The sequence below is a fragment of the Calypte anna genome, chromosome 21, assembly GCF_003957555.1.
Source record: "Calypte anna isolate BGI_N300 chromosome 21, bCalAnn1_v1.p, whole genome shotgun sequence".
Classification (NCBI taxonomy): Eukaryota; Metazoa; Chordata; class Aves; order Apodiformes; family Trochilidae; genus Calypte; species Calypte anna.
In genome coordinates this window covers 3691605-3707682 of record NC_044266.1, presented here as the reverse complement: position 1 = coordinate 3707682, position 16078 = coordinate 3691605, and the positions used below count along the sequence as shown (strand labels likewise).

The 16078-nt window shown below is 51.8% G+C and overlaps 1 protein-coding gene across 2 annotated transcripts in view; it reads left to right on the top strand.

The window, feature by feature from the left end:
- SAMD11 (sterile alpha motif domain containing 11) overlaps nucleotides 1–16078 on the top strand; it is a 115884-nt gene that overhangs the window by 95520 nt on the left and 4286 nt on the right. For both annotated transcript variants that reach the window (XM_030463658.1, XM_030463657.1), the window contains 4 exons: nucleotides 3643–3758; nucleotides 4136–4214; nucleotides 5242–5954; nucleotides 12391–12515. In XM_030463658.1, the coding sequence (XP_030319518.1) occupies nucleotides 3643–3758; nucleotides 4136–4214; nucleotides 5242–5954; nucleotides 12391–12515 (1033 nt within the window). The remainder of the gene's footprint in view (nucleotides 1–3642; nucleotides 3759–4135; nucleotides 4215–5241; nucleotides 5955–12390; nucleotides 12516–16078) is intronic.

The window sequence follows — 16078 nt, the reverse complement described above, 5'->3', positions numbered from 1 at the left end:
ATGATGGGGTTAAAGTGAAAGGCTTGATTTTAACAGTATAATGTGTAACCCCATAATGACTTTAAATATTGATTATTTGAAGGCCATTAGTGCTTATTGTTAAAGAAAAGTCGATAGTTTTTAAGCCTTGTGAACCATTTGTCTCCTGTTAAAGGACATATCAAATTTAGCAGCATGCAGTGCAAATCCCCTAATACCCTGCTCACAAGCCTCCAGCTGGCATATTAGGGAAAAAAAAAAAAGAAAAAAAAAAAGGAGGGGGATGCCAAGGAATATGCAGTAACACAGAATTGCTTTCTGCAAAGTAAGGACAAAGCTTGTCAGATGTAATTGCCAAGAGCTAAATTCACACTCTGAGAGTATGAGACTATAATTCAGTCCTTACTCTGAGGGGTGGAAGAAGAGGAGGAAGGAAGTAAAGGGGGAGTTGATAAGGCCTGCAAAAGGATGCAAGGATTTGTGTTTTGGTGCAGGTCTGTCAGAAAGCACAGTAGCTTTTGTTAAGGTCTCTGGGGCTTTGTTTACTCCAGGGTTGCCAGTTTGATTCCAAGCTTGCTGGGAAGCAATTGGCTGTATCTGTACCAAGCAGCCTGGGAGGGCTTCTCAGCTCCCTGCCAGGACACGACCAGGTCCTACTCCCTCCCTCCTGTGCCAGGTTCCTGTGCCAGGGATGGGGCAGATGGGCTGGAAGGGAGCAGGGCAGGCTCCAACAGGTTCCCTGCCTGGACAGGCAGGAGCTGGGCTTGTGGGATGGCAAAAAGTGTCTGTCCTTTGTGGTAACACATGTGCTGGGAATCACTGCTCCTTGGGGGCTCTGTGAGTGTGCCTGCAGGGAGAAGAGTCCTTTATCACCCAAATATTTATAAGCATACCTATTTTCTTTGTAAGTTATCTACTGCTGCAGACTGAGTGTTAAGTGCTGGCAGGAGAGGTGCAATGACTCCTTGTTTGGCTGCAGCCTCCCTTCCCTGATTTCAGGCTACAGGCTCCATGGCTGGTGTCACAGGGCCAGTCGTGGGACCTCTGGCTGGTGCTGCTTACCTGGCCTCACCCAGCAGCTTTGCCCTACACACGTGTTTGGTGGAGAGCAGCTCCAGGGTTGCTGAGAGAGCATCCCTGGGGTCTCCATGTGGTGTGCTGTGTCAGGCAGACCTGATGACAGCAAGTGTAAGTGTGTCTCCCTGAATTTTCCAAACCTTGGACTTGTCCCCAGCATGTGCTAACATGTGTAACATGAGCAGACACTGACACCTCACATTCGGAGTGGCTCCTGGTGCATTTCTTACAGCTCGTCTTACAACCACCTCAGCCCCTTCGCACTGAAGTGCCTTCAGCTCTGTGTGTGGCAGCGTGGCAGCAATCACCTGCTCCTGCCATCCCCCTGTCCCCAGCCAGGCACTGATCACCAGCCCCTGTGATGGAAGTTGTGCATGGAAGTTGCACAGCTCTGAGGAGTGGATGGATAGAGGGGGTGAGCTGCAGTGTCTTGAGCAGATGAGAATTCCTTAGGAATCAAAGTTAGCCCCTGTAGTGTGATATCAAAGCAAAAAAATAGCCTCCAGTTAGCACTGGGCTGCCACCAAAGGGTGAACCATTTACTTTCTAGTGCCCAGTCCTGATCCCCATCACTCAGGATGTTTCCAGGGCTCAGATTCTCTCCTCTTGGCTAAAATCAAGCAGCTCTCTTTGTTTTGAGTGTTTCCTCTTTGCTCTCAGTGTGCTCCCAGCCCCGGGGGCTCAGTGCCTGCTTACCTCTGGCACAGGACTCCCTTTTTTTGCATTTATAACACCCCGGGAGGGCACGGCCACGGCTTTGCCTGGCCCCTGAATGGTTAAAACCGACTTGATTTCCTAAATTGCTCCTTATAAAACGAACAGCACGTCTGCCGGGCTCGTCTCCCCATGATTACAGCTAATTACGATCGAGCCGACACCTCCTCGCCCCCGTCATGCCGCTTTAATTGTCCGTTATTCATCTGCGGGCTGTCCGGGGTGGCAAAGCACTTGGCAGCCCAGCGACCGAGGCTTCGGCTAATTGTGAGGCCTCGGGGATTAGGGCAGGTGATTACACACTTCATGGTGTAATTACATAAGCATCGCTTGGCTGCTGCCCCGGCTCCCAGCCGAAGGTCAGGAGCTGCGTTACCTGAGATTAATTGGAGCTGCCAGCGGAGTGCGAGGTGCTGGCGGAGCGGTTATACGATTAGCATTAACATTTCAACAGCGACCGATCGATCTGTGGCTCTCCTCCAGACACGGCCGAGCTCTGCAATTAGTTTAGAGGAGAGCTAGGGGAGGAAGGAGGAGGAGAGGAGAGAGGGAGGCAGCCAGGGGAAGGGGAGGAAGGGGAGTGGAGGCAGACGGGAAAGGGGGGAGGAGGCAGAGAGAGGCAGATGGGCAAGGGAGGAGGAATTTTGGAGAGGGATCTCAGCCTGTTCTGTGCTCTGAGGCCGTGAGCTGTCGTGGCTGGCACATAGAATGAGGATAAAACTACACCAGGAAGATCTGAGGAAAGGACAGGATTCCTTTCCTTTCCCACCTTATCTCCAAAGAGTCCTTATCTGGCTTTTCAGTTGGGTGAGATGGGGCATGGGGGGCTGGGATTCTCACATTGTCCCACACTCACATGTTACCTCCCACCCCTGCAGTGGTGAGCATGGCTGTGCATTTGGTTTGTTTATCACATGCACCTCCTTGCTCCCTTTCTCTTTGCCCTCCAGTCCCTCCCGAAGCAGATTTTATAGGGAGATATTGTAAAATGAAAATAAACGGCCCAGCACTTGGCTTTGCCTCTAGATGCCCTGGTGAAGGTAATAATGTTGTAAGTGGCCATCAAAAGGAATTAAGAGATATGCAGCCGGAAAGCAGAGATCTGCTTGCAGGCTCCCAGGGCAGATTTGACTAATGGAAGAGACCTTGGCTCTTATTCCCTTCCTGTTTCCTTTTTTTTTTTTTTCTTTTTTTTTTCTTCTGCCCCCTGCATGCAAGCAAGTGCTGCCTGCTTTGCTTCCAGGCATTTTCCTCTTCCCCACCCCTCAAATCTGCCGCTCCAGTTGAACTCCTTCCACTGCCCTCGTGGCACTTGCTGCTCACATTCCTCTTCCCATCTCATCTGTTGAGGTCTTCCTCTGCCTCACTTAGAGTTTGCTCACCAGAATTTAAGATCACACATTATCCTAGCTAGGACAGGGCCTTCAGTGCCAGTGAGACCTTCAGACCTTCTCAGACCCACTCTCCAGCTCCCCAAATACAAAGTGCCTTTTCATTTGTAATGGAGTTGAGATAGCAACCCAAGCTTGCTAAGGGGACAGGCAGGTGGAGCATCTTCAGCCTTGACTTTTTTAGCCCTGGGCAGCCAAAATTGCTTTGAACAACCCAGCAGAAAGGCCACAGAATCAGAAGGATATCAATGTGGGAAGTTTGTGGAGCTGATGGAGTCATGGCTGCTTTCTTCTCATTCTGGTTCTACTTCTTTTCTTTTTTTCCCCTCCCTTTTAAAAGTCTTGCACCTTTTCATCTCAGAACAGCCTCTGGTGCAGAACACCAGGTCATCTGCAGGAAGGATGTTCTTCCTGAGCCCTCTGGGCACTGAGGATGGTGCCTCCAGGTTTTCAATGTGAATTTATTTTCTGCTTTTTGCAGGGAGATATCCCACCCACCGCCTCTGCTGTCACCCCAGAATGCACCCCACATTGCCCTGGGGCCCCACTTGAGACCTCCCTTCCTTGGGGTGCCTTCAGCTCTCTGCCAGACACCAGGTGAGTGGTAGCACCAGACACACTCACCATCAGCCAGGGGATGTGGGGGACCAGAAGTACAGTCTTTGGCAAACTCTCCTTTAGCCAAACAGCCCATACATGTTTTCTGTGTTACTGTTGTGCTGACTTCACCCTTGTTTTGCACTGTCAGCAGCAGGTTGCCTTGCCTGCTATCTCTTTTGATCCTCTCCAGCTTCCCTGCTCCTGTGTTTCAGCAGTAGGCTTGGGAGTGAGGGGAATAGATGGGCTCTACAACAGAGAGGCAGCTCTCAGCTGCCCTTTCCTGCTCAGTTGGCCCTCTGGGGAGCTGGCTCTGAGTTAGCAAAGATTCAGTGTTGAGATTAATAACCTCATGTTACTGTTCTCCCTGTCCCCAGGTTATGGGTTCCTACAGCCAGCACAAGCAGAGATGTTTGCACGGCAGCAAGAGATGCTACGAAAGCAAAACCTGGCCAGGTAAGGAGTGCAGAGGGCTGGGCCTGGGCTTGCCTTGGATTTTTCCTTCCCTTTCCTAGTAGCAGGCATAGTAATGTGGGATGCTGTGTTGGATGCGCTGTGGACAGGTGACAGAGGGGTGTCTCAAGTGAGACCAATGGGATCATCAGATCACAGAGTAGTTTGGTTGGAAGGGATCTTAAAGATGATCCAGTTCCAACCTCTTGCATGGGCAGGGACACCTCCCACCAGCCCAGGGTGCTCCAAGCCCCATCCAACCTTCAACACCCCCAGGGATGGGGCAGCCACAGCTTCTCTGGGCAACCTGGGCCAGGGGCTCACCACCCTCATACCAAAGAATTTCTCCCTGATACCTAATCTAAATCTCCCCTCTTTCAGTTTAAAACCTTTACTCCTCTGTCCAGTTATTTACTACTGTGTCCAGTTCTGGGCCCCTCAGCTCACGAAGGAGATTGAGGTGCTGGAGCAGGTCCAGAGAAGGGCAAGGAGGCTGTGAAGGGATCCAGCACAAGTCCTGTGAGGAAGGGCTGAGGGAGCTGGAGGTGTTCAGGCTGGAGGAGACTCGGGAGACCTCATCACTCTCTACAGCTCCCTGAAAGGAGGTTGGAGCCAGGGGGGGTTGGGCTCTTTTCCCAGGCAGGAATCAGTAGGACAAGAAACCATGGGCCAAGGTCTGCCAGGGGACGGTTAGGTTGCATATTAGGAAGAAATTATTTCCAGAGAGGGTGATCAGGCATTGGAATGGGCTGCCCAGGGAGGGGTTGGATTCTCTGTCCCTGGAGGTTTTTAAGAAAAGACTTAATGCAGCACTCAGTGCCATGGGCTCAGGGCTCAAGGGTTGGACTTGATGATCTCAGAGGTCCTTCCCAACCCGGCTGATCTTGTGATTCCTCATCCTGTCAGGCAACGTGCAGGTTTGGAGGCAACACCTTGGTCCATCCTACAAGCTCTGGTTCAGCATGCCTGGGGGTTAGCAAGACCTTCCAGAGCCCTTCCACTGATGTTCCCTCTGCCTCTGCCCCTGTAGGTTGGAGATGTCAGCCGAGATCATCCGCCAGAAGGAGCTGGAGAATCTCCACCGGCAGAGGCTCCTGGCCGGTGACCCTCTCAGCCTGCACCCGGGCTTGCCCCCGGACCACCCGGCCCTACGCAACGTGCACGACATCCCCGAGGGCCACCCGCTGCGGGAGGAGCTGTCCCGGAGGAACGCCATGCTGGTGCTGCGGCACAACAACACCCCCCTGCTCTCCCTCAACCCCAACCTCCCCAGCAGTGCCACACCGCCCAAGGAGCAGCCCCGCCGGGGCAACAGCCGAAAATCCGCGCAGCACCGCGCGGAGCCGCAGGGGGGGCTGAGCAGCGAGGCCAAGGAGCAGGCGGAGCCCCGGGTGAGGGAGGGAGCTCCGGACTGTAACGATGAGGAGATGAAGGACTCTGAGAGTGACGCGGATGTCAGCGACGAGAAACCGGAGAGCCTGAAGGCTGAGAGCAGCGGTTCAGCCGCTGACCTGAAGGAGTGCAAAGAGATTGGTAAAGTCTGTGAAGGGGCCAAGGAGCTGGGGGAAGCAGCTGCTGGCCCAAATGCCCCCTGCAGCTCCTCCAGCACCGAGTCCCCTAGCCACTTGCTTGGCCCTGGCATCAACAAAAATGAAGTGAAATATCTCCCACCAGCCTCCATCCCACCACCTCAGCCTCTGCCCTTCGGATTCCCCTACACCATGAGCCCCTACTTCCATGCAGGTGAGTGCACAGGCTCTGTCGCTGAGTTACTGCCCGGAGCAGTGCCACATTTTGCAGTCTGCTAAAAGTGTCTCCTGTCCGAGACGTTTCCAGGGCAATGTGTGAGACTTCACCTTTGGGATGAGTTGTCAGGGTTCCCCAGCATTGACTTACACACCTTGACTGCCCTGTGCCCATTTCCAGGGCTCTTTTCTCCTGCCTGTGGTGTATTTCTTAGTCTCAGAGGCACTGGTAGAGATGGCTTGGTGCCTGTTGGATGGTTCAGCTGGGCAGGGAAGTCACTTCAGCTCTCTTGTCCCCAGTGGCACAGCCCCTACAGGGGCAGGCAGGGCTGGAGCCCGAGGGGAGCAGTGAGCACGGGTGATACAAAGTCAGGGTTCATCCCCTGGCAGCCGATCTGTCCAGGATTCTCCTGTAGGCAGAGCAGGGTGGCAGCCCCTCTAGGCTAGCCAGGAGCCAGATTCTGCCTCAGCTAATTACTTGGCTGAGCAATTAGCAGGAGGTAGGACCTCCTGCCACGTGGAGGAGGGAGAAAGGGGGAGGGCACGGCATGTGTGTCGCTGTGGCTGCCTGTTTGCTATGCAGAGAGCTGCTGCGGTTGTGAAGGAGGCTGCCCCATCGCTCATTAAAGCTGCCTCCCAACCAGGAAGGAGGAAGCGATTTTTCTATGACAGGCAGGTGGCCAAGATGATAAATATTCCTGCTGCCTTGGGCTGCTGAGGCTTCCTCACAGGAGCCTTTTTCTCCCGGCCATTAAAAAGGGAAACACACAGCTCTGTGGTGCTCATGGCTTGTGTGAGGCTCTGCAGGGAGGCCTGGATGGTAGATGGGTTTCCTCCCTCCCCCAGCAGTGTGTGAGTTGCTGTAATAGGCCATTTATTATTATCACTTCCAATTTATATCATAATCGTGTCTTGAGGCCTCGGCAAAGAGCAGGGCTGTGTTTCACTGCCCAAATCCTGGGCAATCCTGATTTGTGGAGCCTGTTCCAGAGCTGTAGGTCTTTTCCTGAGGGCCCTTTTGCTTTTGCCTGGCTTCAGGTGTTGTCCTGGCTGTTAATACTGCCTGTCTGCAGGGCAGCAGCACCAACCTTACACCCTGTTGTGGTGTAGGGACTGTACAACTCCATAGCAAACCTTCTCACCAGAAACAGGCTTTGGGAAGCACAGTATCTTGTTTGGTGCAGCACAGTGGGTCGATCAGGTAGGTGAGAGTTCAGCAACTGAAATACCAAGGGCTGTATTGATCCAGATGCTGTGGGATCATGGGCTCTACTGGGGTAACATCTGTCAATGAAAACTGTCCCTGAGGAACACAAACCACCTGAAGACAGACAAGGCAAAACCACATCCACCTCTTCCCCCTGCTGCTAGATTATTTCTGTAATCCTTTCTTTCACAAGAACTGCTCTTCTGGCCAGGATGGTCACGATGTTGTGTTGTACACTGGAGGCTGGTATTATAGAAATAACCTCCTAAACAAGGCAGGTAACTTGGCAGGCCAAAAGGAAGAGCCAGAGTAAGGAGAAGAGAAAAGTGGCTGGCTGAAAATGACCACTGAGTTTCAGGCAGCTCCTCTGATTTCCAGCAAGGGGGAGGCTCCTCCGTTGGAGGCAGGGAGCTGTTTTTGTCCCTGCTGGGAAGAATATCGATGAGGCAGCCAGAGCTGGGTCGATTCCCTGAGCTGCCTTCTGGGGATCTGGCAGCTGCTCAATGACCTCATCTCGTCAAGGTTTCAGCAGCCTTGCTCCCCTCCTCCAGCCCTGTCCTTTGGAAAAGGTGAAGGATGGAGCATGCAGGAGGCTAAAATCCTTCAATCGATCTGTAGTCTGGAGAGCAATTAACGTGAGCCTGCCCGTGCTACTCCGTGACCTCAGTCTTCTCCAGTGTGGGAAGGAGGGGGTGCATGCCTGGGGAGGAACAGGAGAGGGGTGAGAGATTAAATCCATAGGTGGGCTGGCTTCCAAGTGGGTTGGTTTTGTGCTCTGGTTTCCCAGCTGGCACCTGAATTGGCTCCTCTAACACCAGGAGTAAAAACTCGCGCGTCTCCGCTCAGCAGAAACGGCCTCGTTGCAGCCCAGCTGCTGGATTTGTAGCAAAGGTTTCCCTTGCTAGGGTGGCCCGGAGGTGGTGGTCCTCTTCCTGACCCCTTCATCCTTTGGCTTCTCTTCTGAAGCAGCTGGAGACCAGGAGGAGACAAAATTATAAATGGCCCAAGGCATGGGTGGGGAGGGCTTTTACGTGGACACCTGTCTCCAAGACACTGGTCTGGGACGATGGATTCTTTTCAGTCTCCACATGCTGGGCCCCATCTGGTGAAATGCTCTGTAATCCATTACCAGCCTCGGACCATCATTTATCATAGAGCAAGACAGAGGAGGCCTGGCAGGGAATAGATGCTGCCCTTTATGCATCCTCGCAGGCCAGCAGGATCCAGTGACATGTCATTATTATAATAGAAGGTGCATCCCTTCCAGCCACTTGGCACCTATTTGTTATCATTCTCCAAACTGCCAGAGCAGGGAGGGGGAGTGGGTGAAGTCAGGCAGCAGAGGTGTAGCAGACAGTGCAGGATCTTCCTGAGGAGAAAGGACAGGAGCCCTTTTGCCCTAGGGGATTTAAAATTAGAAAGGGCTCATAACTGGGTGCAGTGGGCTGAGGGCTGGTCCTCTACCAGTTGTGAATTAGCTGCACCCTGAAGCCAGAGGAACCACTGCTCTGTCTTCCTGCAGAATTCCTTCCTGGGTTATTCTTGCATCTGGTGACTTCAGACCAGTGACAGAGCTGAGGTGGGACCAAAAGGGCAACGGGGGGGCACACTTGAACACCAGGGTGCTGAGTACCCAGAATGGTGACTGAGTCTTTGGAGATGCTGGGGCTGAGCACCCCGAGATTGGGCTTTTCTGCATGGAATGGGAGTGTTTTGCCACTGATTTCACCCTCCAGAGTTTTCCATCCTCTAGTTTTTCGGTTCAGTAGCACAGAAATTACTAATAAGCCAGAACCCAAAATATTGGTATTTACCTTCCCCCTCCCAAAGATATTTCCACCAGTCAGTCCCTGTTTCCCGGGTATAAATGGGAAGGGAAAACAAACTCTCTGAGATAAATATTTTGGCTGTATTACATTTCTCTGTGTGTGGGTACGTGGAAAATATTTCTTGTTCCCATAAAGCAGGTCTGTCTTGCCCTCACTCTTGGACACAGCAGGCTCACTGTCTGTCTGTCTGTCTGTCTGCATCTTGACCTCTCCCTTCCGTTCTTCTGGGGGCACCACGAGACAAAGGGAGGAAAAACAAAGGGGAAAGAAAAAAAAGGGAAAAAAGGCAGGAGATGCAGTTACTAGTAACCCTGCACATTGGGAGCATCTCCAGGCCTGCAAGGACTTGTGCAGGAGAGGGAGGGCAGGGAAGCCTCACATCTTTCCCTTCATCCCAAAGAGTTGGGAAGGTGGCATCGAGGCTGCATCCCTGTCCATGCCATGGACCTGAGGAGTGGCTGTGGCTGGAGGGGACTGACCAGTCCCTCTCCACACAGGCTGAGGTTAAGCCCTGAGGATGGGTCTGGCAGGCTGGTGAGTGGGGAACTCATTTCCAAGCACTGTGCTGCTGCAATTCAATCCTTGGCTTGCCTTTGGAATAAGGAAGTACCTAATTTTAAAGCAGTTGGCTGTTACAGTCAGATCCCCTCGGAGACGCTTGCTCTGGCTGCAGATGGAGGTGTCTCGCCCCAGTGTTGACTGTGCCTGGAATAATTGAGTTCAATTTAACTTCCTCTATTTACCAAGCTATAGCCACTCTTCCAAAAAAGAGAATTACACCCCTGAGAAAGAAAAACCCCCCTCTCAAACAGCAGGAAAAAAAAAAAAAAAGGGTGGTGGTGGTGGTGGAGGAAAAAAAGCCCCCAGCCATTTGGGTATTTTGTGAATTTGAACAAAAGCAGCTGGGAGTTTGTCTCTTGGAAAATGGAATGCCATAGGAATGAGAATGAGGGCTCATGTCCATCTGTCTGTCTGGTAGGTGGGAGTGGTGAGGGGAAGGAGAGTGCTGGCCAGCTCTTTGGCAGCAGCCTCTGTCTCCATCTCCTGTGCCGACAGACGCCTGGCCCGTGGGAGAGCTGCTGGGTCTCTGCAGCTTTTATCAGACACAAAAAAGTATTTGAAGGTTTTTTCTAGCTGGAAGAAAAGGGGTGTGAGGGGAGCGAGGAGCTGCCTGGCTTCCAGAGGACATGGGGTGCCAATGCTGGGGACAACAAGCAATCCCTACCTGGCAGGGCTGTCCTGGGGAGTGGACACCAGAGCATCTTGCCAGGTGGTGGCTGTGCTGGAGGGGAGAGGAGCTATGCTGGCAAGAAGGAAAGGTTGTGGCAGAGACTCAGGTTGAGAAGGGAACGTGAGAAGTCTGGTTGTTGCCCACAGTGAGCACCCTGGGCTGGTAAGGTGTGCTGGCAAGGAGACCTTCAAAGATGTGCCTGAGTCCATGAGGCAGGAGAAGGACAGCCCTGTCCCTGCTCTGAGGGACAGGTAGAGCTGGCAGAGGCAGCAGGCCCTGGAGGGCTCCTGTCCCTCCCCATGGCTTCAACCAAGATGTTCTGGCTCTGGAGCTGGCACTCCTCTGTTTGCTCTGTCTGGGGGGTGCAAGGAGAGCTGCAGACTTGGGATGTTGGTGAGCAGGGGCTGGCCCTCCCCCCAGGATGCTGCTGGTCCTGGTCTGAGGGGGAGGATGTCCACCCACTGCCCAGAGGGTACATGGGCTGCAGATGGGCATTGCTGCTCCATCCCCAGGGAAGGTTGAGGTTGGGAAGGGAAGTGGGAGGTTGGGAAGTGGGAAGTACAGTTCCACTGTAGTGGAAATGATTATATAGTGTCTGACTGCTGCTGGTGTTTTAAAAGCATCTTATTGGCATGATAGCTTCCTCTGTAAGTCCTTTTCCTGTAACCTTTGGACTGTGTTGGTGGCTTTGCCATCTGCCTAGTGTAGGACCCAGCATGTGGCTTTGCTGTTTGCTTTTTCCATGCCTCTGACCTGGCTCTTTCCCCCAGGGAAGCAGCCTCTCCTCCTTCCCTTTGGCTGGTGCTTCCCACCATGATTTTGTTGCATCCCACTTGATCTTGTCATTACTTGCAGAGGTGCCACCTGACCTGTGGACAGGAGCAGAGGAGTCACAGCAAGGGGTTTCCTCCATGGTTCTGGTCAAACACCTCAGGGAAAAACCCTTAGGCCCATGGAACAGATAATTCTGTCATGGTAGACCCCTGGGAGAAATGTGTTTTCTGAGAATTTGTTGCTTTGTGCCCTGATGCACAACAGTTTATACCCCTCGTAGACTCTTTGTCCTCTGTAATCATGGGTGTTCACATCCCTGTAAATGTCCAAGGACATCACTAGATGTCCTTGTCATCTTTTGGTCTCCATGATACCATGCAGCAGTGAGCTCCACAGGTTAATAATGCCAATAATGTTTCTTTTTTTGGTTTTGGTTTTTTTTGGTTTGGTTTTTTTTTTTCTTGAAGTGGTGCTTTCTGGAACAAAGTTTCTTCACAGCTTGTTTCTGATTTTGTTCCCTCTATACTCTATAGTTCCCTGGCTGCCCTTTCTCTTCCCATTTCTTATTCTCAGTGCCTCTCTCAGCTCTGGTTGGGTTCTCTCCCCACATGCACATCCCCTGCTGGCAGGTGGCAGGCAGGCTCCTCCAGCCTTTTGGAACCCATCACCTTCCTCCCTGCTGACAGGGCTGGGACCTGAACCACTGGTGTGTTTCAGAGAAGTGACACATGGGCTCACACCAAGCTGGACAATGCAGGGACTGCCAGGGGTCATCCCCTCAGCCCCCAGGGAGGGAGGAAAGAAGGGAGGGAGCCCCAGCTCCTGGGACAGACTCATCCCATGGATATTTTTAGGCTGGATTGAAAACGAATACTTTGGGGAAAAAAAAAAAAGAGCAAGACCGGAGCATTCTCCAGTGATTCATGCACCAGCAAGGCAGTGGGCCACCAGGGAGAGCTGCCTGGGCCCCTTATCATTCCGAGCACGTAGCCAGGAGAAGGGTTGGGGGAAAGAAACCCAGAGGGCAGGCAGAGTTTTCCGCTTTGCGGTGCGTGTGGAGAAACACTCCTCCAAGGTTTTTTCTTTTCTCTCCCCTCCCCCTGTTTCTTCCCTGCAGCTGAAGAACATTAAACACATGAAATGCATTAGCTTGGATTTTTTCCTTTCCTCTGCCCCCCGCTTTCTAAGCTGGGGACCTCCAGGAGGAAGAGGCCTATGAATTGACCCTGCCCAGTGCTTTAATTGACAGGTCATTAAAGATGAATGTGCGGCTAGAGAAAAATATTCAGATTGCAGGCTCGTTGTTGTCCGTGTGGGATTTTAATGATTTATGTTTCTTTCTCCTCCTCTCCTTCCTTCCCCCCCCCCCCCCCTTCAACTCCAAACAATCCAGGCACCATGGGAGGTCTGTTTCTGGATGGTGAGGAGAGCCCTGCACTGGAAGATATCAGCAAATGGACAGTGGAGGATGTGTGCAGCTTTGTGTCCAACCTCTCTGGCTGCACTGAGTACACTCAGGTAAATCTCTTAACAGCCTCAAGACCATCATGGGAGTAACATCCTCCCTGTCATCCCCTATGTCCCCCCTGACTGTTTTCCTTGCGCTGTTCATCCTAGGAGAAAGGATATCTCAGAGCCCTGCAGAGAAGGCCTTAAGTGTTTTGTTTTGTTTTGTTTAATTTTATTTTCTTCTTTGGGCACTGTGAATAGTTCCTTGCTGCCAGGGAAGACCCTGAGAAGGTGTGTGATAGGCCTTGCATATGGATGGCAATAAAGAGAGAGTCCAGTGGGACAGGATGGGAGTAGGGCCAAGGTTAGGAGTGAGCATCTGAGTTGCAGGGTTGATTATGGGTAGTGGTTCTCAGTGTCACTTACTGTCAGCTCATGTTTTCAGAAGCTGCCCTGTGCTCTGTTGCTGAACACAGTGATGGCTTTGTGTGGAGCAGCTGTAGTGAGGGATGGGCTGACAGGTAGTGTTTGGATCAGGGTAGGCAGCTCACAGTGCCAGCCTGGCAGAAGATGCTGCTTTGTCTGGCTGGGGGGGCAGAGCAGGGCTGTGAGAGACCCTCCCTGCATGAGCATCCAGGTAACCTTCCCCTGCAGAATGATGGTGACTGATTTTGAAGCTCATTATAACAGAGCTGATACATCCATTGGTATGGGAGCTTCATAAAGCCTGCTCAGTGTGAGGTCATGAGGTGCAATACAAAGAACAACCCCAGGTTTTTGGCTTCTGCATCTGCTGGAGCCTGTGATAAATGCCCCATTGAGAGACCACACCAACTGTAAGGGCCCAGTCTACTGAGCTGCTGGGCCAGCCTGGAGCGGGGGATGTAGTGTGCTTAGGAGGGAGGGACTGTGAGCAGCACAAAGGGCCAGGGCTGAGGACAATTCAGCTTTTCAGCAGTGTGACTTCCTAGGCTGAGAACAGGTCTTGAAGAGGAGAAGGGACAGCAGAGCAGGAATTGAGCTTTCTAGACACGCAGCTTCAGGAGGAGTTTCCCCAACTGACAGCTGGGGAGTGTGAAGCTCTGCTTTGACATCCAGCCTGCCTGAAGTTGGATTTCCAAAACTCTGCCTCCTGCCCCTCTTTGGCTTTTGCTGTCTCTCCCTCTGCTCACCATGGCAGGCAGGTTTCCTGTCCCAGAGCTTATGCCCTTCACCAGTCACTTTGAGAAGGGGAGAGCTCAGCACCCACTGCTGCTGGGGAAAGCTGGAGCCTGCCTGGCTCCAGGGAAGTGATCCTGCTCTGTGCCACAGGGAACTGGGAGTGCTTGTGCATCCCTCCAGAGGGAAGCCAGGAACCAGGATTTTCTTTATGGACACCTGGACTTGTCCCACACTCCCTCCTTGCTCAGGTGAGGGATGATGTGAGTCCCCAGTCCATCCCTCTTTGCTCCTTATCATGATGTTAATGCCTTACAGCATGTTTGGTAAAACATGGTTCCCTAAGAGGAATGACAGAGATTTGGGTTGTGCTTGGATGTGGATCAGGTGGCTGGGAAAGGATTGGAGGGTCCATTCCTGGTTGTAGAGAGAGAGAGGGAAGGAGCACTGGTTGCAAAAAGCTGGTGGATGGGCAGGCATTTATGGGAGGGAGAAGCAGCAGCTCTGCCTGTGTCCAGGGAAGTTCAGGAGCTGGGTTTGGCAAGGATAAGGGGTTGGGAGCAGTGTGTGTTGAAAAGAACTCAAGCAAAAGACTCTAAACCCAAACTCCAGAGCTACTTGCATTCTCTGTTACCCCCACCTGAACCTTCATGCTCTTGTCCTGGTGTCCATGCAGTATTCCTGCATTCCTGCCTTAGAGAATGAAGACCAGAGCTGCCTAGAATCTTTGAATTAGGCCAGGAGGAAATGTGCAGCAGTCTTTAACACAGCCACCTTGCAGAATGCTCATCCATTTACACCTTCCATGCCAGCTCCTGGGGTACCAGTGGGGAAGAAATTAATAGCTTGCTGAGACGAAGGTTCAGCAATCTTCTCAGTGCTGTTGCAAACAAAATGTTTTACGATAATGGGAGCTGCTGCAAACAGCCTCCTGATGGCCTTGCTGTGTTGCATTGTGGAGGGGGTGCCTGGCTTAAGAGCTGATGTGTTTTTATGCACCATGGTTATATGCTTAACAGGTTTTTTACTATGTGAAAATGCCAGTGTTCAAGGGTGACCCAGCTCCCTGGCTCTGAACTGCAGAGCTGTCTGTGTTCTTCAAAACCACAGCTGCTGGGGAGGTCTGGCACTGGTCTGTAGGCTGCTTCTGCCAGGAAAAGCCAGCGAGTTTGGTGGTTTGCTGTGCATTTAGAAACATGTTTCAGGCAAACAAGAAAACTTCAGCAAAAACAAAAGTTGCTGGTCCCAATTTCAGGCCTTGACAATTATCAGCTTTGTCCCTGCAGTGGATCCAAGCCAGCAGGACACCCAAGGGAGATGCTTTGCTCAAGTTTAAGGCTTTTTGTGGATGGTTTTAGTGCCCAGCAGGGGAAAACTTTGGGCTCCCAGCCATATTGGCTTCAGAGGAAGAAAAAGAAATTGGTCTGGTAAGTTTTCTTAGGTCAAAGAGCAGACACACATGCTGCAGTCATGAGCAGCTTTGCTGGTGGAGGCTGACAATAAACAAACCCTTACAAGAGCTCAGCTGCCTTGGCTCTGGTAACCCCTGGCACTCTCCAAAGGGATGGCTCTGGGCTATGGTCTGCTGCTGAAATAAAAAGCTGTTAGAGTAAATTGAACCCCCTGCCAGAGTTCAGCAGTGATGATGCTTTGCATGAACAGGATCAGGCCCCACAGGTTCCTTTGGGTGAGCATCCAGCAGGAGCTGGGGTGTGGAAAAAATGCCAGGGAGTGGAGGTGTGGTTTGGGAAGGAAAAGCAGGGATCTGACACCTCCAAGAACCGGGGGAACCTGCTGGTGACATTCCCAACTGATGGCAATTCCCTCCTGGAGTACTGAGCCTGTAATAAACACCCAGGAGAGGCTGCTCCAAGCACAGCCCTGCTCTGTAGATGAAGAATGGAGCAATAAGAGCACACATCCAGACCTTAACCTCACTAACACAGCACATTAGATGGAAAAGTCTTGCCTGACCCTGTCATTTCAAATAGATAGAGGCAAACCCAAAGTCTTTTTATTTTTTTTCTGTCCTGAAGTTAAAATGGTGTAGTTTGGCATGGCTGGGTGTCTGTATTAAGAGGAAACTGCCATTTTATAAGGCCATACAGTGGCACTGCAGTATCCCATTACATTATATTTATCAGTCCAGGTTGTGCTGGAAGTGTTGGGGGGAAAAGCAGGAGCCTAGTGCTGAAACAGCTCACCCTCCCAGCATGACCTGTGGTGTTCTCCAGGCTGCTTGTGTGCTCTAGGAATGGTTGGGATATATTACAGGCAAAATACCACTTGAATCCCTCTAACCTGCAGCATGTGCTCCAAATACCTATTGGTGTGTTTTGCCCAGAGACTGTTTTGCAAATTAACAGCTTTGAGAAGGAAATGCACAAGTAAGGGAGTTCCTCTTCAATTGAAAAAAATTCCATCTGCCTCACTGAAGACTGCAAATACTCTTGAAGTCTACTGGGTCAGCTTTT